Genomic DNA, 21,891 nt, shown 5'->3' on the forward strand with positions numbered 1-21,891 from the left:
TGCTGGCTTGAAGCCCAAGGTTGCTGGCTTGAGCAAGGAGTCACTCACTCTTCTGTAGCCCCCTGGTCAAGGCACATATGAGAAAGCAATCAATGAACAACGAAGAATTGATGCTTCTCGGCCTGACCTGTGGTGGCGCAGTGGATCAAGCGTTGACCTGGAACACTGAGGTCGCCAGTTCAAAACCCTGGGCTTGCCCGGTCAAGGCACATATGGGAGTTGATGCTTCCTGCTCCTCCCCCCCCCTCTCTCTCTCTATCTCTCTCTCTCTTCTCTAACATGAATAAATAAATAAAAATAATTAAAAAAAAAAGAATTGATGCTTCTCGTCTCTCTCCCTTCCTGTCTTTTAGTCCCAGTCTGTCACTCTCTTTGTCTCTCTGTCACACACACACACACACACACACACACACACACAATATGTAGAAAACACAAATGTAGCATAGAGGGGAGGCCAAGAGCGTTAGAAGGAGTTATATGTAGGGATTGAGAACAGATTTAAGAGAAGCGTTAGAAGGAGTTATATGTAGGGACTGAGAACAGATTTAAGAGAACTTAATGTTTGCTTTTATACTGTGACTTCACATTCTTTATTTTATTATCTTATCTTAAAGAGTAGCCTGGTAGTAGAAAGGCATTCACTCTGTAGGGAGGTGGGGGACACAGACTCTGCACAAGCTGTCATAGGTGGAGGAGAGGGAAGTAAGAGGAAAGGACAGGAAATATTCAGCAAGGAGGAATGTGAGAAGTTTGGTCCAGTTACATGGGGCATTGAATGGGGTCATAGACATTACAGCAGCAGGTATAGTCCGCAGTAGGACTGCAAGTAACTTAGTACCTTGAAGAATTTAAATAATTTAGCCTGTATCTGGAATCTGAGTCATTTCTGACACTGTTATCTGACTTCTTTTTCCCATGGTTCAATTAAAAAGCACATTGAAAAGCCAAATGCTTGATGATATTTGGATAAAATATGGGAGGAGAATGGTAGTATTAAATAAAACATAGAAGGGTAACAGTAAGGGAAAACCCATAGAAATACAAAAAGTGGACAACATTAAAAGGTGGAAAAGGCTTCCTTTTTTCTCCTCTTCCCTTTGTGTTTGGAAGGATGGTGGTGAAATAAAGGGGGGTGGGTTCCTACTGCCCACCATTTGTTTTCTCTGTTATCTTTTTGTGTTTTATAAAAGTAACCCAATTTACTTATTAAAAATTGTTTTAAAGGCCCTGGCCGGTTGGCTCAGCGGTAGAGCGTCGGCCTAGTGTGCGGAGGACCCGGGTTCGATTCCCAGCCAGGGCACATAGGAGAAGCGCCCATTTGCTTCTCCACCCCTCCGCCGCGCCTTCCTCTCTGTCTCTCTCTTCCCCTCCCGCAGCCAAGGCTCCATTGGAGCAAAGATGGCCCGGGCGCTGGGGATGGCTCTGTGGCCTCTGCCCCAGGCGCTAGAGTGGCTCTGGTCGCAACATGGCGACACCCAGGAGGGTCGCAACATGGTGACGCCCAGGATGGGCAGAGCATTGCCCCCTGGTGGGCAGAGCGTCGCCCCCTGGTGGGCGTGTCGGGTGGATCCCGGTCGGGCGCATGCGAGAGTCTGTCTGACTGTCTCTCCCTGTTTCCAGCTTCAGAAAAATGCAAAACAAAACAAAACAAAAATTGTTTTAAAATGTGGTAAACAATTATTTAGCTCTATCTTATATAGCAATTAAAAAATAACAAAGGGTATTTTTTCCTGTTTCAGGATGTTGTTGCAAGAACACAGAGAGATGGGTTTCACATCCTTGTTGTTTGGATTAAAACAGAAATAACTGATGCAAACTGGAATTTGAATGGTACGGTTAAACTGCGTGAATGTTTATTGTATACTTTTGCTTTATTCTGTATTTTTGTCATTGACCCAAATCTATTGTTTGTTGAAATACAACAGTCAAAAATGAATTCCTGTTAATCACAAAAAAATGAATAATATGTTTATTTGGGAGACTTAAAATTTTATGTTTATCTTAATGGATAGAAATTTCTTTTTTCTTTTTCTTTTTTTTTTTTTGTATTTTTGTATTTTTCCTAAGTGAGAAGCGGGGAGGCAGAGAGACAGACTCCTGCATGTGACCGACAGGGATCCACCCAGCATGCCCACCAAGGGGCGATACTTGGCCCATCTGGGGCATTGCTCTGTTGCAACCGGAGCCATAGCACCTGAGGCAGAGGCCATGGAGCCATCCTCAGCACCCAGGCCAACTTTGCTCCAATGGCTGTGGGAGGTGAAGGGAGAGAGAGAAGAAGGAGAGAGGGAAGGGTAGAGAAGCAGATGGGTGCTTCTCCTGTGTGCCTTGGCCTGGAATCAAACCCAGGACTTCCACACACCAGGCCAACACTCTACCACTGAGCCAACTGGCCAGTGCCAGATAGGAAATTTTAAATTAAGTTAAATTAAAAGTTTTTAAACTTCATAGTGGGATAAAAAAATTATTCATCCTTCCAGATTAAAAAAAAATGGGCAGGCAACATCTTATTTGTATTTGAAGTAGATTATATTCTGTTTCATGAAAATGGCTATTATCAGGGTTTGAAAATTGTTTTTTTTTGTTTGTTTGTTTGTTTGTTTTTTGTTTTTTTTTTTACAGAGACAGAGAGAGAGTCAGAGAGAGGGAGAGACAGGGACAGACAGGAACAGAGAGATGAGAAACATCAATCATTAGCTTTTCGTTGCGTGTTGCGACTTCTTAGTTGTTCATTGATTGCTTTCTCATATGTGCCTTGACAGTGGGCCTTCAGCAGATTGAGTAACCCCTTGCTGGAGCCAGCGACCCTGGGTCTAAGCTGGTGAGCTTTTGCCCAAGCCAGATGAGCCTGCGCTCAAGCTGGCAACCTCGGGGTTTCCAACCTGGGTCCTTTCACATCCCAGTCCAACGCTCTATCCACTGCACCACCGCCTGGTCAGGCGAAAATTGTTTTTTGAAAAAAAAATTTTTAAACATCAGTTTATGGCTTAGGAGTAGAAGTAGCAGGTCTGGCAACTGAGGCTTCTAGGGTGTGTGAGCTCACCTGTCCCCCATTAGGTAGCCCCTTTGTGACTCATTAAGCTGTAGTTCTCGGTCCCCAGGCAAGAGCATCCTTGCAACAAGCAGTTTGCAAGGGAATGAATGCCTTCACATATCCTAGAATTGCCTTGGCTGTCATTTTCCAGAGCGGGCGTCTGTTGGCCTGACAGTAGCCAAAAGCATGTGAGGGTCCTGAGGATTTGCATTCTTCTCTGGTTCATCCCCTGGGGACACAGGAGAAGCCAGACTCTGCCTCTGAGAAGCAAGGAGGGAGGCATCAGTGTAGAGAGGCACTGAGTTGGTGTCCTGTGGGGGGAGCTGGTGTCCTATGGGGGCAGCTGGTGTCCTGTGGGGGCATCTGGTGTCCTGTGGGGCCGGCTGGTGTCCTGTGGGGGAAGCTGGTGTCCTGTGGGGGAAGCTGGTGTCCTGTGGGGGGACCTGGTGTCCTGTGGGGGTGGCTGGTATCCTGTGGGGCTGGCTGGTGTCCTGTGGGGGAAGCTGGTGTCTTGTGGGGGGAGCTGGTGTCCTGTAGGGGCAGCTGGTGTCCTGTGGGGGGACCTGGTGTCCTGTGGGGGTGGCTGGTGTCCTTTGGGGCTGGCTGGTGTCCTGGGGGGGAAGCTGGTGTCCTGTGGGGGAAGCTGGTGTCCTGTGGGGGTGGCTGGTGTCCTGTGGGGCCAGCTGGTGTCCTGTGGGGGTGGCTGGTGTCCTGTGGGGGAAGCTGGTAGAGGTAGCTGATCTGGAGGAATGTGAAGAAGGGCTTCCTCAGGAGGTGCTACATGGCCATGCTACATGGAACAGGGACCTGATGCCGTTCTGCTACCTCACTGGTGCCCCCATCCTTCCAGGAGCATGCATTTCTGTGACACTAGCAGACTAGTAGGCAGGGTTGAACCCCTGCTAGTTAGAAACTGGAGCGCAAGTTCTGCCCTGTTCTGGATATTGTTTATTATCACTGTCTTAGAAAACAACCCAGGCCCTGGCTGGTTGGCTCAGTGGTAGAGCGTCGGCCTGGCATGCGGGGGACCCGGGTTCGATTCCCGGCCAGGGCACATAGGAGAAGCGCCCATTTGCTTCACCCCCCCCCTCCTTCCTCTCTGTCTCTCTCTTCCCCTCCCGCAGCCAAGGCTCCATTGGAGCAAAGATGGCCCGGGCACTGGGGATGGCTCCTTGGCCTCTGCCCCAGGCGCTAGAGTGGCACTGGTTGCAGCAGAGCGACGCCCGGAGGGGCAGAGCATCGCCCCCTGGTGGGCAGAGCGTGGCCCCTGGTGGGCATGCTGGGTGGATCCTGGTCGGGTGCATGCAGGAGTCTTTCTGACCGTCTCTCCCCGTTTCCAGATTCAGAAAAAAAAAATACACACACACAAAAAAGTAGACAACCCAGACTAGATACTTGAGATCAGTCATTTATCCCAGTTACAGGCAGGGAGACAAAATCCTCAGGAGGTTGGTGACTCAGCAGGGATCAGACCATGGCCAGTGCGACTCTGTTGTCTGCATGAGGTTGTTGCAGGAAACAAAGGAGGACAAAGACGCTCAGACAGTGCTGGAGGAAAGGGGGTTTATTTTAGCCAGCGGAGCAGCGTGACCCAAAAAAGGCAACAAAAACATGAGCTCCCCGAAGTTAGCTTTTCTAAGTCTTATATACGTTACAGCTTTAGCTTTCACGTGACAGGTGCCTGATTTCTTTGACCTCTTTATGTGTAGACTTACCTGACTTTTGTCCGGGAGGGGAGGGGGTATGAGGGTAGGTTCAAACCGTTTGTCCTTGACTGTTCACATATCTTGTTTTTTTGCCAGTGTTGCAAGTTATTTCAGGGAGCTGATAAAGGGCTTCACAGCTGGGTTTGTTATTTTTTCAAACTAACTCAGTCCTTCCAGTTCTTCCTCCCTCAAGGTGAGATTTGGCCCAGTCTTACAACCAAGTGTAGGTATCATGATAAGGTCACATGATCAAACAACTAGTAAGTATTCAATATGTGTGTGTGCTAGGTAAAAATTCAGCATTTGTTAGCTTGCTTAGTATTCTTGGAGTCTCTAGGAAATGAGCTTACGTTTAAAACTTAAGAGAAACTGATTGTTAATTTAACTCTTTACTTTCTTTATCTCCATTCGCACCTTCACCAGTTTCTCTTTCTATGATGGGACCAAAAGGATATCTCTCTGCATCAGATTGGCCCCTGATGATTGTGAGTATGTTTCATTTTTTAAAAAATGAATTTTGTATTCTAATTGGAAAATTAAAAAATTCTCAGAGTGCCTTACCAGGCGGTGGCGCAGTGGAGAGAGCGTTGGACTGGAATGCGGAGGACCCAGGTTCAAGACCCCGAGTTCGCCAACTTGAGTGCGGGCTTATCTGGTGTGAGCAAAGCTCACCAGCTTCGACTCAAGGTCACTGGCTTGAGCAAGAGGTTACTCGGTCTGCTGAAGGTCCGCGGTCAAGGCACATATGAGAAAGCAATCAATGAACAACTAAGGTGTCGCAACGAAAAATTGATGATTGATGCTTCTCATCTCTCTCCGTTCCTGTCTGTCTCTATCTATCCCTCTCTCTGACTTTCTCTCTGTCTCTGTAAAAAAAAAAAAAAAATTCTAAGAGTTCAGTGATGGTAATCCCTTAGTAGCTAGTGCCCTGACATGCCCTCTATTTCCAGAATGACTGGAAAATAAAGGATTGATAGTTGAATATAGAAATGTCAATTTTTAAATGATAGGAAGGCTTACCTGATTCAAATTGCTTCCCTCCCTACAGTTTTACATGGTGATGTGCATTGTCTATATTTTATACGGTGTGCTCTGGCTGATGTGGTCTGCCTGTTACTGGAAAGATATATTAAGAATCCAGTTCTGGATTGCGGCTGTAATTTTCCTGGGAATGCTTGAAAAGGCAGTTTTTTACGCTGAATACCAACACATCAACAGCACTGGGTTGTCAAGTAAGTTGTGACCGTCCCCATAAACACCTGGTCTGAGCAGAGCTCTGGGCACAGCCACATTGCAGGTGGATGGAGGGTGGTTGTGAAGACACTGTCAGAGTGGGACTCTGATGTGGGCCAACACGTGTGTTGTCTTCATTGTTCTTCTGACCTGCCCTCACTCTCCTCCGGGGAGAAGAAAACCCCATTCCCTGGAGTTCAGCTACATGACTGGATTAGAACAACACAGCATCTGGATGGGGAGCTTTAGGTTATGCCAGTTTTGTAACATATTTCTCTGTTTTACCCCCACCCCTTTCTCCAAAAATAGAAAAAAAATTCTCATGGGGCATAAAACCTCCTCTTGTGCAAAGACCTTCATGTGGAATTTATGTGCCAGGCAGGGAGGGTGGTGGTTGGACACCCACAGTGTGTGCCTAGACTGCTAGCAGGTAGATGGCAAGAAGCCAGGGACCACCCTGGCCAGTGGCCCAGTGGATGGAGTGTCGGCCCAGCATATGGATGTCCTGATTTTGATTCCCAGTCAGAACACACAGGAAAGTGACCATCTGCTTCTCTCCCCCTCCCTATCCCTCTTCTTTCTCTCTTCCTCTCTCGCAGCCAGTGGCTCGATTAGTTTGAGCATTGGCCCAGGCGGTGAGGGTAGCTCAGTTAAATCGAGAGCATCAGCCCTGGAAGGGGGTTGTGGCGTGGATCCCAGTCAGGGCACATGCGGGAATCTGTCTCTATCTCCCCTCCTCTCACTTACAAAAAAAAAAGAGTAGGTCATCAGGTTGACTTCCTTCTGTTGTGCTTCTAGATAGGTCATGGGAAGGTATAGTAAACTTGCGTCTCTGTACCTCTTCAGGGTACTTGGCAGGTCTCTCGTAATTTCTTGTAGATAAGGTGGAAAAAATGAGCTGAAACCAGATTGATGAGGTGGATCCACACCCCGTTCCCGAATACTATCTAATTCCCTCCATCTTCACTGCCAGCACTCCCGTCGCTCTCCTGGGTTTCTGGAGTAACTCCTGAGAATTTCCTCACCTGAAGTCCAGTTCCTGTCTAAGCCATGAAGTACAGCAGTCCTGTACTTACAAAGTAAAATAAAGCTGTCCATTATATTCCAAAGGTCAGCAAACTGTTTCTGCCATATAGTAAATATTTTAGGCTTTGCAGGCCATATGTTCTCTGTTGCAACTGCCCAACTCTGTCCTTGTAACAAGAAAGCAGCCACAAATAAGTGGGCGTGCCTGTGTTCCCATAAAACTTAAGTATTTATAAAAAACAGGCCCAATTTGGCCCATGGACTGTAGTTTAAGGCTCCCTTTTTACTCCCTTGTTTACTGACTCTGTCTACGTACTGTGCTTAGCTTCAAGTCCAGACTCAGAACATGGCCTCCATGCCTGTGTGATGGCTTCTTCTGTCCCAGCCTCAGTTCTCGGCTCCCTCCTGCACTCCACTGCACACATGCTGAATCTCCTTCTTGGAACACAGTTCGCTTTTTCTCTTATCTCCTCTGTGCCTTCACCTGTGACAGTCCTTTTGCTTTTCCCTGTCTCTCCATGAGAGAGTTCACTCCTGTTTCATCTTCAGATCCTAATTTAGATGTCACTTCCTCTGAGAGACCTATCTGGACCCGTGTGCACCTCCCCATGTGTGGACTAGGTTGGCTTTCTTCACAGTCCGGGAGAGACTGTATCACCTCGTTGCATCTGTTGACTTGTCCTAACCAGAGTATAAGCTCCATGATGCAGGAACCACGGTGTTTCTATTACAATTATAGCCACACAGTGGAAACAAAATGAATAAATGATGAAGACATCATGAGAAAAGACGAGGGGGCATTGTATGTTTTAGATATTTATGGAACAAGAAGAGGGATGTTGTCCAGGAGACTCTCCAGGAGAAAGAGTGAACATGGAGGGACATTCAGGTAGACAGAGTCATGATGATACAAGGAAGCTGTGCTCATCAGAGCTGATGAAATTTGGAGTGAATTCTTTAGCAGGTCATGAATCCCCTGCACTGAGATTTCCAGCATCAGTTGGATTAGGTACCTTTGAAATCAAATATGGGTAATCTGCCTAAGGTCAGATATGCATGTTGAGAATTGGTGGCGGGCCTCCAGATGTAACACAGTGAGCTGATTTCTTTCTTCTCAGCCCAAGGTCTGTTGATATTTGCGGAGTTGATATCTGCGGTTAAGAGGACACTGGCTCGCCTCCTGGTGATCATCATGAGCCTGGGATATGGCATTGTGAAGTAAGTTCTGCTGTGCTGGAAGGATGTGTTGTCTCTAGTCCTGTCACCTGCCATCTGCACTGTGATTTCTGTAAGGCTGGACGCTTCTCGGGACTGGTGTACAAACCCCACAGGAAAGTAGCTGCGAGAACGTGTCCCTGATAGATGTCTGTGCACTATTTGAGATAATCCTGAAATCAGGGCCGTGAATTGAAACTCCAGTAACTTTTTATAGTTTGATGAATAGTTAACTTCAAGGACATGGAAAATTTTAAATGATCCTTGAAGTTCAAACCATTTTATATTTCCTAAACAGCGTAGTTACGCTTTTATGACTGTATTTGGTCATCATAAGAGAAGGACGATCACCACCCCGTCAGCAAGAGTTCTGACTGAAATCCTGTCCCCTTAGCTCCACTTCTCCCCAGGCCTCTCAGGCAAGTCTTTCCTGTCATCCCTGTGAGTCATGGGACCTGAATATGAAGAAATTTCCCCTCTTGATCCTCTTCAAATCATTCTTCCTTCTTCTCTAAAACCCTCCGACACCCAGAGCTCAGGCTTTCAGGCTGGACCACCTGCTCCATTCTCTCACTGTGGCCCCGTCCGAGTCCAGGTTTCTCCCCTCCTCCCTCAGCTCAGCTCCCTGAGCACTTGCTCCCCTGTGCCCTCAGAATGGCAGCCCTCAGAATTCCCTGTGCATTCAGGGTCCTTGTGGCTGATCCTTTAAGCACCCGATCTCACCTCATCACCTCAGCTGTCTTGCCCTTCACCTCACCTCAGCTGAGAGTGAAAGCCATATTCTAGACTTTATTACACTGTACAACTGCACCCTCTTTGTTACCACAGTGTTAAGCTACCCACTTTCCTGCTGTCACTGCCTCTTTCCTCGTCACTTTCTCTGCTATGTCAACTCCAGCTACCCTTTGACCCTGGTGTGGCCTCTGGCCTTTTGATCCTCACCTTGCGCTGGGTCTCCCTCTCAGATGCTCACCTCCTCCTGCAGTGTATGTTCCTGAGCCAGCTGGGCACTGACATATTTGCAGACACCTGGGGCAGTCTCCCTGCCTCTGCCATGCTCGCCTGTCAGTCTGTTCAGACAGCAGTGCCTAAGGCAGGGGTCTCAAACTCAACTCAGCATGTGGGCCGCAGAGCAAGATCACAGCCCTTCGGCGGGCCGCACTAGGTCTACAAAAGGCAACTGTTATGCAACACTTTTCTCACTGCAGTTGAAAACAAAAAAAAATCAGTACAACAAGCACAATCGTACATGCAGTTTACTCAGTGTCACAAAACGACCAGAAACTGTAGTTCGCATCACAACTGCTGTTAACTAGGCTAATATCTAGCTAGGATGCTAGAGAAATGAAAAATACAAGTAGGCCCCTAGGCTTACTTAATTTTATCCAAAATATTTTGAACTTCGTAGATTAGTCTGCGGGCCGCACAAAATTGTTCGGCAGGCCGCATGTGGCCCACGGGCCGCGAGTTTGAGACCCCTGGCCTAAGGTGACCTTTTTAAAATATAACTCAGATGTTATAACTTTTCTGCTCATTTTACTCAGTAAAACCCAAATTCCTTCTGTGGCATTTCTAATGGCTGACCTGCTGTCCTGCCTCCCCTTTGAACACTGCTCCATCCTCTGGCTGTCTTGCTGTTGCTGTTACTTAAACACAGACACATCCTCACAGGAGGCTCCTTCCCAACACCCGACATGGTTTGTCCTTCTTTTCTCCCAGCCTCTTTTCCTCTGTCATCTCTGCAGCAAATTAGCCCTGCCAGGATTCCTGACGTGCACAGCACACATCTTCTGTCACAGAACCTTTGCTGCATGCATTAGTATTGTCTCCCCATGTGAGTGGAGTAGGAATTCTACCTGTTTTGTGTCAGAGCTGTCCTGGGCACAGACCAGGCTTTCAATACATAGCCCTGAATGTGCACATGTGTGCGTGTGAGCTCAGGGTTGGTATACTTAGCAAGATTTTAGCCAGGAGACCTTTTCATTGGACTCCTACTGAGAGTCCTTCTCAACTGCTTTGCTTTGGAGTTGGAGTCTTGATACAGCATACAGAACATATCCCCCTCTCCCCGAGGCACCGTGGGTACCTCCTAATTCTAGTTATGAGTGCCAGGTGCTCGGTGCGGGGTGTGTTGCTATGAAGGAACAAAAGAGTGAGCTGGTGTGCACGGCACTGCACTTTGTGAGTGCATCCTTCACTGTCAGCTATCATGTCAGCTCTCATAGAATGCAGGCAGTAACACTTCTGGCTGTTGGACGGTTCCAGTTAGCTGGCTGTAATGAGTCAGAATTCAGATTAACTAGCCTGACCAGGCAGTGGTGCAGTGGATAAAGGGTTGACCTGGGATACTGAGGACCCAGGTTCGAAAACCCAGAGGTCACTGGTTTGAGCTTGGGCTCATCCAGCTTGAGCATGGGCTTACTAGCTTGAGTGTGGAGTCGCTGGCTTGAGTGTGGGATCATAGACATGACCCCATGGTCGCTGGCTTGAGCCCAGAGGTTGCTGGCTTAAGCCCAGAGGTTTCTGGCTTGAGCCCAAGGTTGCTGGTTTAAACTAGGGGTTGCTGGCCCAGCTGGAGTCCCCAGTCAAGGCACATATGAGAAAGCAATGAACAGCTTAAGTGCCACAACTACCCATTGATGCTTCTCATCTCTCTCCCTTCCTGTCTATCTGTCTCCTCACTCTATCTCTGTCTCTCACAAAAAAAAAAAAGAGAGAGAGAGAGAGAGAGAGAGAATTTAGATTAAATTAGATAACTAGTCTCAAATATGAGTTATGTGTTATCTCAGAGCACAGAGGTTACTGAGTTTGATTCCTTGGTCAGGGCACACACAGGAGCCGCTCGATGTTCTTGTCTCTTTTTATCCCTATCTCTCAAACGATATTATTTTTATGTACAGGGGGTCCACGGGTTACTACACAGTTCCGAACCTATGACAGTGATGTAACACAAATTTTGCTGTAAGTCAAAACACAACCTAGCCTATCCTAACACAGTTGTAAAATCATAATCTAGAACATAACACAACTAAGCCAGAAAAAGGAAAAGGACATAAATATACTGTACTGTATACTGTCCTGCATATTCTTCTCCCAAACTAGTTTGCCCACATTGTCTGTGAGTATGACACTGATGGCGTAAGCCAAAACACTCAGGTCTCAATTTTTTTTAAAGGTTTTATGGCAGTGAGCATTGTAAACTCAAAACGTTGTATGTTGAAACTCATAACCCGAGGACGCCCATATATATAATATATATTTTATATGAGCTATGGATAGTAGTTTTTTTACTTAGATTTTTGTTTTAAGTTGACAGTCTTAAGTATTTTTTTAAACCATTTTTTTCTTCTCATTAACTATGAGGAGAGGGTGTTTGAGCTAAAGTATATGCAATAAATTCTGACTTGCAGATTTTATGGCCAGTAGTCACGGCCATCACAGCTGCCAGGCAGGTTCAGGTTCCCATTAGATTCAGACCGACGGTAATGAAACTGCAGAGCTGAATAGTGGTGGGCCATACTTTTTATTCTAGCCTCACACCCAGCCAGTGAGTAAACACACACACACAGAGGGCTCCAAAACCCACTCATTGAGCGCTCACGAAGCTACTGACACATCTAGGTTTTCCTAGAATCAAAGGCCTCCACTAGCTCAGTCCCCTCTAGTTCCCATCTCCTTCTCTCTGCACAAACTGGCTTCTCCTTCAGCACCCAGCCATCTTGGCTGCCTTCTCCTCAAAACACATGGTCTCCTTCCTCCTCCTTTCTCCTCCTTCTCTTAAAACTTTTTAGCACGAAAACTCCTCCTCCAGTGCACATTAGCATAACAAAGCCCCTTCCCAAGCAAGAAGGTAATTAGCCATTTCACATGGGCAGCAGCCATTTTTAACAATAAAAATGAGCAAAATCAAATAACAAATTTTATAAACTAATTTGCCCAACATAGATAATTGAAATTTAATTGTATTTTCATATTACTCATTGCAAAAATCACCACCTTTATATTTTCCAAACTCACTTATAGTTTGAAAGATTCAAACTGCTATTTTAATTCTTTCTCTTCCTAAGTCTAAGTCAGTGGTGGTCAACCTGGTCCCTACCGCACATTAGTCGGCATTACAGTTTTCATGGTGGGTGGTAGCGGAGCAACCAAAGTATAAATAAAAAGAGAGATTTAACAATAGTAAGTTGTTTCATAAAGATTTATTCTGCCAAACTTAGCAAAAATTCGACATAAAGTACTTGGTAAGTAATTATTGTTATATGCTTTAACTTGCTGTAACTCTGCTTTATAAATTTTATAAAGTAAAGTTACTTCCCTACTTTATAAATCACCATTACTGTGAAACTGGTGGGCGGTTAGAAAGTTTTACTACTAACAGAGATACAAAAGTGGGCGGTAGGTATAAAAAGGTTGACTACCCCTGCTCTAAGTCAAATTAGCAGATTATCTCTAACAAAACTGTTGCAGAACTGTTTTTAATTAATGTTAGTAAAAGAATTAAATTAGTGTTTCTGTCAATGACACTCAAGAGTTGGCCCTTAGCTTCCCAGGTTTCTTTGGTCTGCTCTTGCATTCTCTGAAACCATACCTGGCTATGTGATAGTGAGTCATATACTGACATGTCAGCAGCAAAACCCTCTGTTGCTTCCAGTGCAAGAAAAGGAGGCCTGTTTTCTGAGCCTGCTGCCTTGTTCCCAGGAAATGGGCTGTCCTAAATCAAGGCACCTCTGGGTGGGAGCAGACTGATTTGATTAGGCGGTAACTTCTCTGTATTGGAAATGGGGACAGTGACTATAGTCAGATGCATCTGACTTACCTGTGCTGTTTTTTCTCCCCCCTCATTTTCTCTTCCCTGTTCCAGGCCTCGCTTGGGGACAGTCATGCACCGGGTGATCGGACTTGGGCTTCTCTACTTTATCTTTGCAGCAGTTGAAGGCGTGATGAGAGTCATTGGGGTAAAAGCTACATAATTCCACAACCCTTTTTTGTTGTTGCTATGAAATATGACTTTATATCTCCTGAGGTGAACTTTTAAAGATAGGAAACTTATGAAAAAGGCCACATTTGAGCTTTGTTTCCTATGGAATATTTTCCTTTTTAATACTTCCTGAAAGTAAAAGGCAAGACAGAGCACGTCCTAAACTGATGTGATTGACTGAAGGCAGCACTGATGTCAGCCAAGTCACACAGCATCAGAGATGTTCGTAGTTATTCCTCAGGAAAGACGCTCATCTCTGTCCTCATCCAGTCTGTACACATTCAGCTCTTCCTTACGCCTGGATGTAAACATGGATCAGGTTAGCGGAAAGTCAGATGTACCCTGTACACATGGAGACATTATATCTCACTCTGAAGTCTCATTTGTTACGAGTTTTCTCTGACTCTGTATTTGCAGTATTTTGGGGATTCAGTAGAGCCCACTGTTTGAAGAAACAGGAGCGGGTAGTGCTCACTAATAAACTGGTGGTGTGGCGGCACTGCTTCTTCTAGAGAAGTCAAGATATTTATGTCTGAGGAACCTGAGTTTCACTCAGTTTTTCTTAATACAGTGGTGTCTTGACACACAAGCATTTTAAAATCACAAGCAATTTGAGATACGAGCAGTCTCTCAGGGTTTTCTGCTTTAAGTCACGAGCAGATATTTGAATCACGAGCTTCCGCCACCCTCCACTAGGTGGCCTGTCGAACGTTCTGAAAGGGAGGAAGAAACAAGCTTTCATGAAAAGGTTTTTGTTGAAATGGCCTCTAAGTGAAAGTGAGGAAAGTGTGGTGAAAAAGCCAAAAGTCAGTGAAGAAAATGATGATTAAGCAAAGTAAAAAAATAGCAATTAAGTTTAGCAATAAAGTTACATATCATAGTAGTGTGTAAGTTAAATTTTGCAATTAAATGTAGTGTTAAGTGTGTAGAGAGTAAGTTATGTTAAGCAATGGTGCACCAAATGAAAACCTCCACTAGCCTCCTTCCCCTCCACCAGCATCTTTACCTGACCTTGAAGGTATATACACTTCATAAACCAGTTTATTTCTTTACATTCTCTCTTATTATGTGTGCAATAAGTAAAGTACATTTTCTTATTTAAAAGCATATAAAACAAAAGGTTTGTGTGGTTTTGGGGGCCAGAACAGATTAATTGCATTCCCATTAATTTAAATAGAGAAATTCAATTTGACACAGAAGCAAACTGAGTCACGAGCTCGGCCATGAAACAAATTAAACTCATGTGTCAAGGTACCATTGTTGTATGATTGACGACTGAGTGATGAAGAAACTATTTTCAACTGGATTTAAAGAACCTTATAATTTTTGCCTACAGTATGTTGGCTTAATGTGTGAATCAGGTTACTGCACAGAGTGGTTCATTTGTATGTTGGCTGTGAGTTCATGTTACATGGTCAGACCCTTAAAGCAGGACACTCGTCCCCTAATGTTAAGAAGCCTCATTCTTCATGAGGAGTCGCTGGCTTGAGCGGGGGATCATAGACCTGACCTCATGGTCACTGGCTTGAGCCCCAAGGTTGCTGGCTTGAGCAAGGGGTCACTCGCTCTGCTGTAGCGCCCCCTTCCTCGGTCAAGGCACATATGACAAAGCAATCAATGAATGACTAAGGAGCTGCAACAAAGAATTGATGCCTCTCATCTCTCTCCCTTCCTGTCTGTCTGTCCCTATCTGTTCCTCTCTCTGACTCTCTGTCTGTCAAAAAAAAAAAGCCTCATTCTTCTTCCTGTTATCTTGATACATCTGCATTCTGTGTTAGGTACACCTGCTGTTTTCAACTTTGACTCTTGAAAGGGTATTTATATTTACCTTTATAAAATAATGAAGATATCTGCATTTATGTATCACTCACAGGAGACAAATCTCTATAGAAAACCCCCCAGAAAAGATAAATATTTCACATATAGGTATAGTATATACATTATATTTCCTTAAAATTTTACATAGTCAGTATTGTAGATATGTGTTTTACATATACTTCTCTGTCAGCTCTTGATTAGAGTAACTGGCTAATCTACAGTTTGTTTTTCCCTTCCACTACTTCCCTTTTCCTTATTTACTTTTCCCATGTCCTTTGCATGCATTGGGGAAAGGAGGGACCATTTCACTAGTGGCTGTGACTCTAGGTTTGGAGTGCAGAGGGGAAGCTAACTCAGTTGCCCTGGTGGGGCCGGGAACATGGTGCTTGTTACTTGCCATTCCATAGTTCAGTTTGACCTTGTTCTCAAACAAGTTGTTGACAAAATAGATCATTTCCATGTGCTTAAAGACAGTTATTAGGAAGTAAAAATCTTTTATGTGGCCTTTGTCAAGTGATGTTGTGAGCTGAATTGTTGTTCTTTATCAGATAATTCCTGTAACATAATGAAACTTGTACTTTCAGGGTTTTTCCCATTTTTATCTTTCAGGGTTCTAGCCATTTAGCTGTTGTTTTTGGTGAAATTATTTTAGCAGTTATCGACTCCATTTTTGTATGGTTCATATCCTTTATTGTGGCCTTCTGAAATAGTTTATTATAGCATTAAAATCATATTACTTTTAATTTGTAATAATAATATAAAGAAATATAGTTTTGTATTATTGTTACCTCAGTGTAGAAATTTAGGTGAAGGTAAAAAAGTAACAACTCCCCAATCAAAGAACGTCTTTTTTATTTGCTATTTAGTTCAGCAAACATAAGTACTTGCTGTGTGCCCTGTACTGAGGAATCAAGGGAGAAAAGGTATTGTCTGCATTAGAGGAGACAGACACAGAGCTAGGAGTATAGTGACAGTCACTGCCATTGTAGAGAGGTGGTATGCTAACAGAGGAAAGAGAAAAGTGATTCCAACGTGAAATCAGGAAAGACTTCATAGAGATGGTGACATTGAAATTGAGACTGGAAGCAAAATAGGGGTTAGAAGGAAGAGAACAGAATTCTGGGAGGAATTGAGGGGAACACATAATAGTTGGAAGCATGAAATACAGGGACAGTGGAGAATGTCCCAAAGTGGCTACCTGTTGTGGAACACATGTGGGAGAGTCATGGAAGGTGGGGCCAGAGAGAAGGACAGAATGATGTGCTCAAGTGTCTGGAATTCCTTCTGGTAGAAAGTAGAGGGGATTGAAGATGCACAGGTGAAAATAATGAAATTTATGTTAGAAAGAACTCAAGGATGACATAGAAAGGTAACCTGGAAAAGGAGAGACTAGAGATAGGAAGTCTAGTGTGAAGTCATTTGCAATGGTCCAAGGAAGAGGTGGTGAGGGTTAGAAATAGGGTACCGGAAGTGAAGAAAAAACTCCATGTGATAGACTTGTTAGAAATGGTGGCAGAAGAAGGGGAGAAGGATCCAGAGAAATCCTACAGGTTTTATTTGGATGTCTGGAGTCAGTGTTACTATTCTCAAGGAGGTGACCTTGGAGAAGGGACCATAATGAATGAGGTTGAGATACCAGGGTATTAGTATGAGGAAGAGAGTCCTAGATCCCAGCCTGAGTTTGCAAGAGGAGTCAGAACTGGTAGTGCAGGTTGGAGATCACCTTTATGCAGGAGGGGGTGACCGCTGTGAAAGAGACACAGGAGAACACGTAGACCAGTGAGAGGAGAGGAGCCAGGATGGCCTGGTAGGCAGGTCATGCGAGGAAAGAGCACCAGGGTGAAGGGAGGTAGAGAAGCAGGAATTGTCACGGAGTGGAGACGGGGACAGCTTTGGTAAGGAGGCATGGTCAGCAGTGGCCACTGCCCCACAGAGAGGAGTTCTCAAGGCACACCAGCTTCTGTCGTTGTAGAGGTTGCCGTGAGACAGGAGAAGAGCAGGTCGGAGAAGGTGGGGGCCGAAGTCATAGTACAGCAGAAGTTTTCAGGCGGTGTGGGTTGATCCTTGAGGACCCCTCACCAGTAGAGGTCTCATTTGAGTCTGGGGCTCCCCAATGTGTTTTTCTGCCTGGTAGAGCCTCACATACATTCACAGAAACGGGAGGCATTCTAAAGAAACTGTAGCCTAGTCAGAACAGAAGGCAGGGTTCTGCAGATCCCAGAGCAGTATTTTCATCTCTTTCTTCTACATTTGTGTTTTCTCTGAAACTCTTTCCTATAGGTACGTTTTATTTTTACCAAGTATTTTTGTTTCCATTGTCTTTGATACTTATATTTTAGCTTTTAACATTAAATGTTCATTCTTTTTCCTTGTATTTCTTTCATTTTTTCATCTTTGTCTCTCAGGGGAAGGGTTAGAGGTCTGCCTGTATCCCTTTTCCACAAGGAAGCAGCTGCACTAGCAAATGTGGCACTAGCTTTTCTGAGTCACTTGCGAGTAGTTTTTCTCTAAACCAGGTCTATGTATTCTTTACATTCCCTTTGTGAATTCTAAGTTTGCTTCCAAGTTAAAATAAAACAAAACCTTTAAATTTATTATCCTTATTCTCTTAACGCGGTGGTCCTCAACCTTGCTTGGTACTGGGGTCAGAGATGCCTTTGAAATGTAATGAAACCTAGAGCGTCTCTGCACCAATCATAGATGTGCTCCCCACCCACACTGGTGTTTGCCTACAGTGGGGCATTTAAAAACCTTTCAAATTATATTCGTGGATTCCCTAGTGTCTAAGCGGTGTCCAGTTAAGAAATAATAACTTGATTCTGACCGAGTTGTTTCTGACTGAACTAGATTGAAAATCATTTTATACATCTGTCCAGAGCTACTTAGAATCCAAGCTTATTGAATACAATTATAGTCAAATAAATCTGATCTTTTCAGAGTGTGGCATAAGCAGCTTATCTAGTAACTTTGATATTTTCTGCATTAAAATACACTTGAACATAATTGGCTGTTAAGAAAGTGAAGTATGTTCCTCAGTTCTGCATGTGCACTGTGTTCCAGCTGAGGGCTGCGGGTCCTGTTCCGGCAGGTGCATCACTGCAGAGATTGCTGTCCAGCCCTAGGAGAGAGGCGGAGAGTGTGTGCACACCTGGCACAGGGAGAGGCAGGACTGTAGCTCTGCATACTCTAATTTCATCTGGATTTGAATGAGGGTCATTTCTTACCTTCATGGACAGCATTGGCTTAGGTCTGTTCCAACACAGAAGGAGCCAGATTGGGGTGGGAAGATAAGGAAAACAAGATGAGGCCTTACCTGTGGTGGCGCAATGGATAAAGCATCAACCTAGAACACTGAGGTTACCAGTTCAAAACCCTGGTCTTGTCTCTTTGAGGTACACATGGGAGTTGATGCTTCCTGCTCCTCCTCCCTTTTCTCTCTCTCTCTCTCTCTTTCTCTCTCTCATTTTTCTAAAATGAATTAAAAAATAGAAAACAAGATGAAAGCTTAATAAGTAACGATATTAATTATTAATATTTTTAATAAAGATGTTTGAAGAAAAAGCTATGAAGAAACCCAGAAACTAAAATTATTTTAGTGAGTGTTTCACAGTGAGAAAAGGAAATTTAGTATCCCTTTCTGCTTGAACGTGAATTCCTGAGGCTTTCTTTTAGACTGCTGTTTGGTCATTTTTATACTCAAGTGAAAAGTCTGCTTTCTCTGTGAAAAAAGAGTAGGTTTCCTTAGTGACACATGGCTAGCAAAGAAACAGGACTTCCTAGAGAATCACGTGCTCGCTCACATCAGGACTCACGCTTCCTGATTTTTGATGAACTCAATGCAGTGAATCCTGCACAAATCTAATTCTGAATAGAATATAGCCGTAATAGAAATAGCCTTAAAAAGTCAAAGCCACCACCTTTCTCAAGACCTTACCCCTTTTCTCTGCTTGTTTTATTTATTTATTTATTTATTTGCTGTTTTGCTGCAGGCAAATGACTCTGATCTTGTGCTTCTGGCCAGCCTCCCTCTGTCTCTCCTTGACTCTGGCTTGTGCTGGTGGATATCCTTTCCTGTGCAGGGGGCCCTGCGGGTGCCACTTGGGACAATGGGCCTTCTGCTTTTCTAACCACTGACCTCTAATCTGACTTATAATGTGAGAAATGATTTAAACTTTCCCTGAGTTAGCAGGATCTTATAAGTGTGGGCTTAGGCAGGTCTGAATTCGCTTTTGATCTTTTTATTTCTTGGCTTTTAAAAAACATTTTTGAGCAGAATTTTTAGCATGGAAAATTGGCTTTAGTCAAGAATTTCTAATAAGTATTTGTTTTGGTGATGTTTAAGGAATACAGCACATTTGCATTCTAGTAGATTCTGACAGTAGCCTGAATTGATTAGATTGCTCTATTTTAGACATTGACCTTTTGCAACCTTTTTGCTCCTTTAAAAAAATTGAAAAGCAGTTTTAGTAGTTTTAGCTACTAAAAAAGCAGTTTTTGATTAGTAAGTATTTGGAATTTAAAATAGAAGGCATAAATGGAGAGTTTTCCACTTGCATTCTTTTGCTCAGCTCTGTGATTTCCACATGTGGGTCATGGACAAGAGCAGCAGCTCCCATTTGCAGACCGAGCTCTGGCTGCATCAGCCTCACTGCTGAGGGGCCTGCAGAGGAGCCTTCTTGCTTCTTCAGGCCCAAGTGTTAGACTTCCCCAGAGCCTGTGCTCCTGGAGAACCACTGTGGTGAGGAAAGCCCCCACCCTGTTGCCTTCTAGGAAAAGGCTTACTACAGAGAGCCCCCTTCTTCTGTAGGACTCAGATGAGACTCCCTATGTCCCCTGGTTTATCTGTGACAAGGCCAGGCTCAGACCTACTTCCTGACTGACCCATCTGGACCAAAATAAAATAAGCCATCTTCTCCCCCACCCTGTTTTTGAGCTTTTTATCCACCCAAGCCCTCTGGAATGGCCCCTCCTGGAAATCTGCGGCCTCAGCAAAGTCATTCCCTGATCGACTGTCCCCTCATGCCACCTACTTCTCACACCTGAGCTTTCTAGTCCTGTTTCCTCCTCCCTGTATTACAAAGCCCTTTGTGTGTGACCATTGAGACAGTCTCCTTTCTGCAGTCGTCTTTTGAATGAAGTCTCTTCTTACCTAAGTCCAGATTTGTTTTACTTGACATATTTCAGTTTTTAATTGATAAAATGGAGTTGACAGATGATCTAATTTCTTAATTATGGTCACTGAAAAGAAAAAATAAGAATAGACTAGAAAAAAAAACAAAGAAAGAAAGAGACAGAAAAGCACAAGCCAAGTAGGAAATGACAGTGGGATCCGTAGAGCGTGACCTGAGGGGCTGGCAGGTCTCTGCTGTGCCGTGCCGTGCCGTGCCGTGCCGTGCGGTGCCGTGCCGTGCCGTGCCGTGCTGTGCTGTGGTTTGAGAGCTCCTAGTGGCACGGCAGGCGTGGGGCTTCTTGCTTATATGTTTCCCTCTGAGATTATTTAGTTCTGACAGTGGTAGATTATAAAGCAAAATCTGTGATAAATCATTATCATGATTATACAGTATTGGCTAAAATTACATTTTCTGTGTTTTTGTTACCTTTAAGGTAATGGAACTATATTTAGCAGTACCAGAAATGTAGAAAATTCTTAATTTGATTTTCATTTTAACTGTTTATTACTACTTAAAATGCTTTTCCTTAACCTTTAAACATTTTTATAAGTTTGGCACAAACTATGAAGACTCTGAGGCTAAGAAAGAACATGGTGAAATTCTCTTTATATAGACACTTTACAAATACTCTGATTTTTGCCGTGCTGGGTAAGTATCAAGCTTTTCTAATTACTATATAGTAAGTTATTTCAAGATCACAGTTCCTTCAAAAGTGACTTTTTTGGTGTCTTTCAGCTTCTGTAGTGTTTATGGTGTGGAGAACTAAAACATTTAGATTTGCAAAATGTCAATCAGTAAGTAATCTATTTAAATAGTTTTTGTTTTTAATTATGCTATTTTGTTTTGTGTAATTTTGAAGACTTTGTTTTCTTGTTAGTCTTTAAATTTTTTTATTGATTTTAGAAAGAGAGGCAGAAAGATCAGTATGTTTCTGTATATGCCTTAACCGGGGATCAAACTGGCAACCTCTGCATATTGGGATAACACTTACCAACCGAGCTATCTGGCCAGGGCTTTAGTTTATCTTTGTAAATGGAGGTAATTCTAGTGGAGATTTTCTGTTACCTTGAATTATTTTATGTAGAATTATAAAAATGTTTGTCTCCCTCAATGAATATGAAGAAGTTTCTCCTAAATCTGCTTTTCCGGTTATGCCCTTTCCCTACCTTCCTTTCATAGATTTTGAAAACCCTCTCTTATTATCTTTTCTTCCAGCACACTTGAACTTGGGCTGTTCTGTAGCTAATGGGACTGTAAACCTTAAGTCTGACAAGTTTCTATGATGTTACACCACTATGAACACTCAGGAGATGCTCACCATGAGTTCTCAAGTTAGAATAAGATACTCTAAAAGGCTCTCTGTTGGGGGGCATCTTAATTAGGGGCTGTCTCTAGTTTTGTATGAATGGTGTTCAGTCATTCCTCACCGTATTGCGGTTCACTCTTTGCAGTCTCACTGTATTATGGATTTTTAAATTGTATAGATCTAATTTTGTATCATGGATTTTTTGCTATCTTACGGGATTTTACATAGGGTTAAGAGTGTAGAAAGTATTTAAGAGCATAGAAAGTGTTTATAAGAGTGTGGGGATGGTTTATAGAGCTTTAAAATATATATTGATATAAATAATAAAATAAATATCAGGTCACTACTTTGTGGATTTTCGTTTATCATGGGGGGTTCTAGAACCTAACCCCCACAACAGA

The 21,891-nt window shown here is 43.8% G+C and overlaps 1 protein-coding gene across 2 annotated transcripts in view; it reads left to right on the forward strand.

The window, feature by feature from the left end:
* Positions 1 to 21,891, forward strand: part of TMEM87B (transmembrane protein 87B) — a 64,173-nt gene that overhangs the window by 22,624 nt on the left and 19,658 nt on the right. Inside the window, exons 6-13 of one of the 2 annotated variants that reach the window (XM_066267670.1) lie at positions 1,740 to 1,830; positions 5,164 to 5,225; positions 5,789 to 5,972; positions 8,118 to 8,217; positions 13,079 to 13,172; positions 15,623 to 15,693; positions 20,723 to 20,832; positions 20,920 to 20,978. In XM_066267670.1, the coding sequence (XP_066123767.1) occupies positions 1,740 to 1,830; positions 5,164 to 5,225; positions 5,789 to 5,972; positions 8,118 to 8,217; positions 13,079 to 13,172; positions 15,623 to 15,693; positions 20,723 to 20,832; positions 20,920 to 20,978 (771 nt within the window). Of the gene's footprint in view, positions 1 to 1,739; positions 1,831 to 5,163; positions 5,226 to 5,788; positions 5,973 to 8,117; positions 8,218 to 13,078; positions 13,173 to 15,622; positions 15,694 to 19,002; positions 19,075 to 20,722; positions 20,833 to 20,919; positions 20,979 to 21,891 lie in introns of both variants that reach the window. The other variant, XM_066267671.1, reaches the window with a different exon arrangement.

The sequence above is a fragment of the Saccopteryx bilineata genome, chromosome 3 (genome assembly GCF_036850765.1).
Source record: "Saccopteryx bilineata isolate mSacBil1 chromosome 3, mSacBil1_pri_phased_curated, whole genome shotgun sequence".
NCBI classification, from domain to species: domain Eukaryota; kingdom Metazoa; phylum Chordata; class Mammalia; order Chiroptera; family Emballonuridae; genus Saccopteryx; species Saccopteryx bilineata.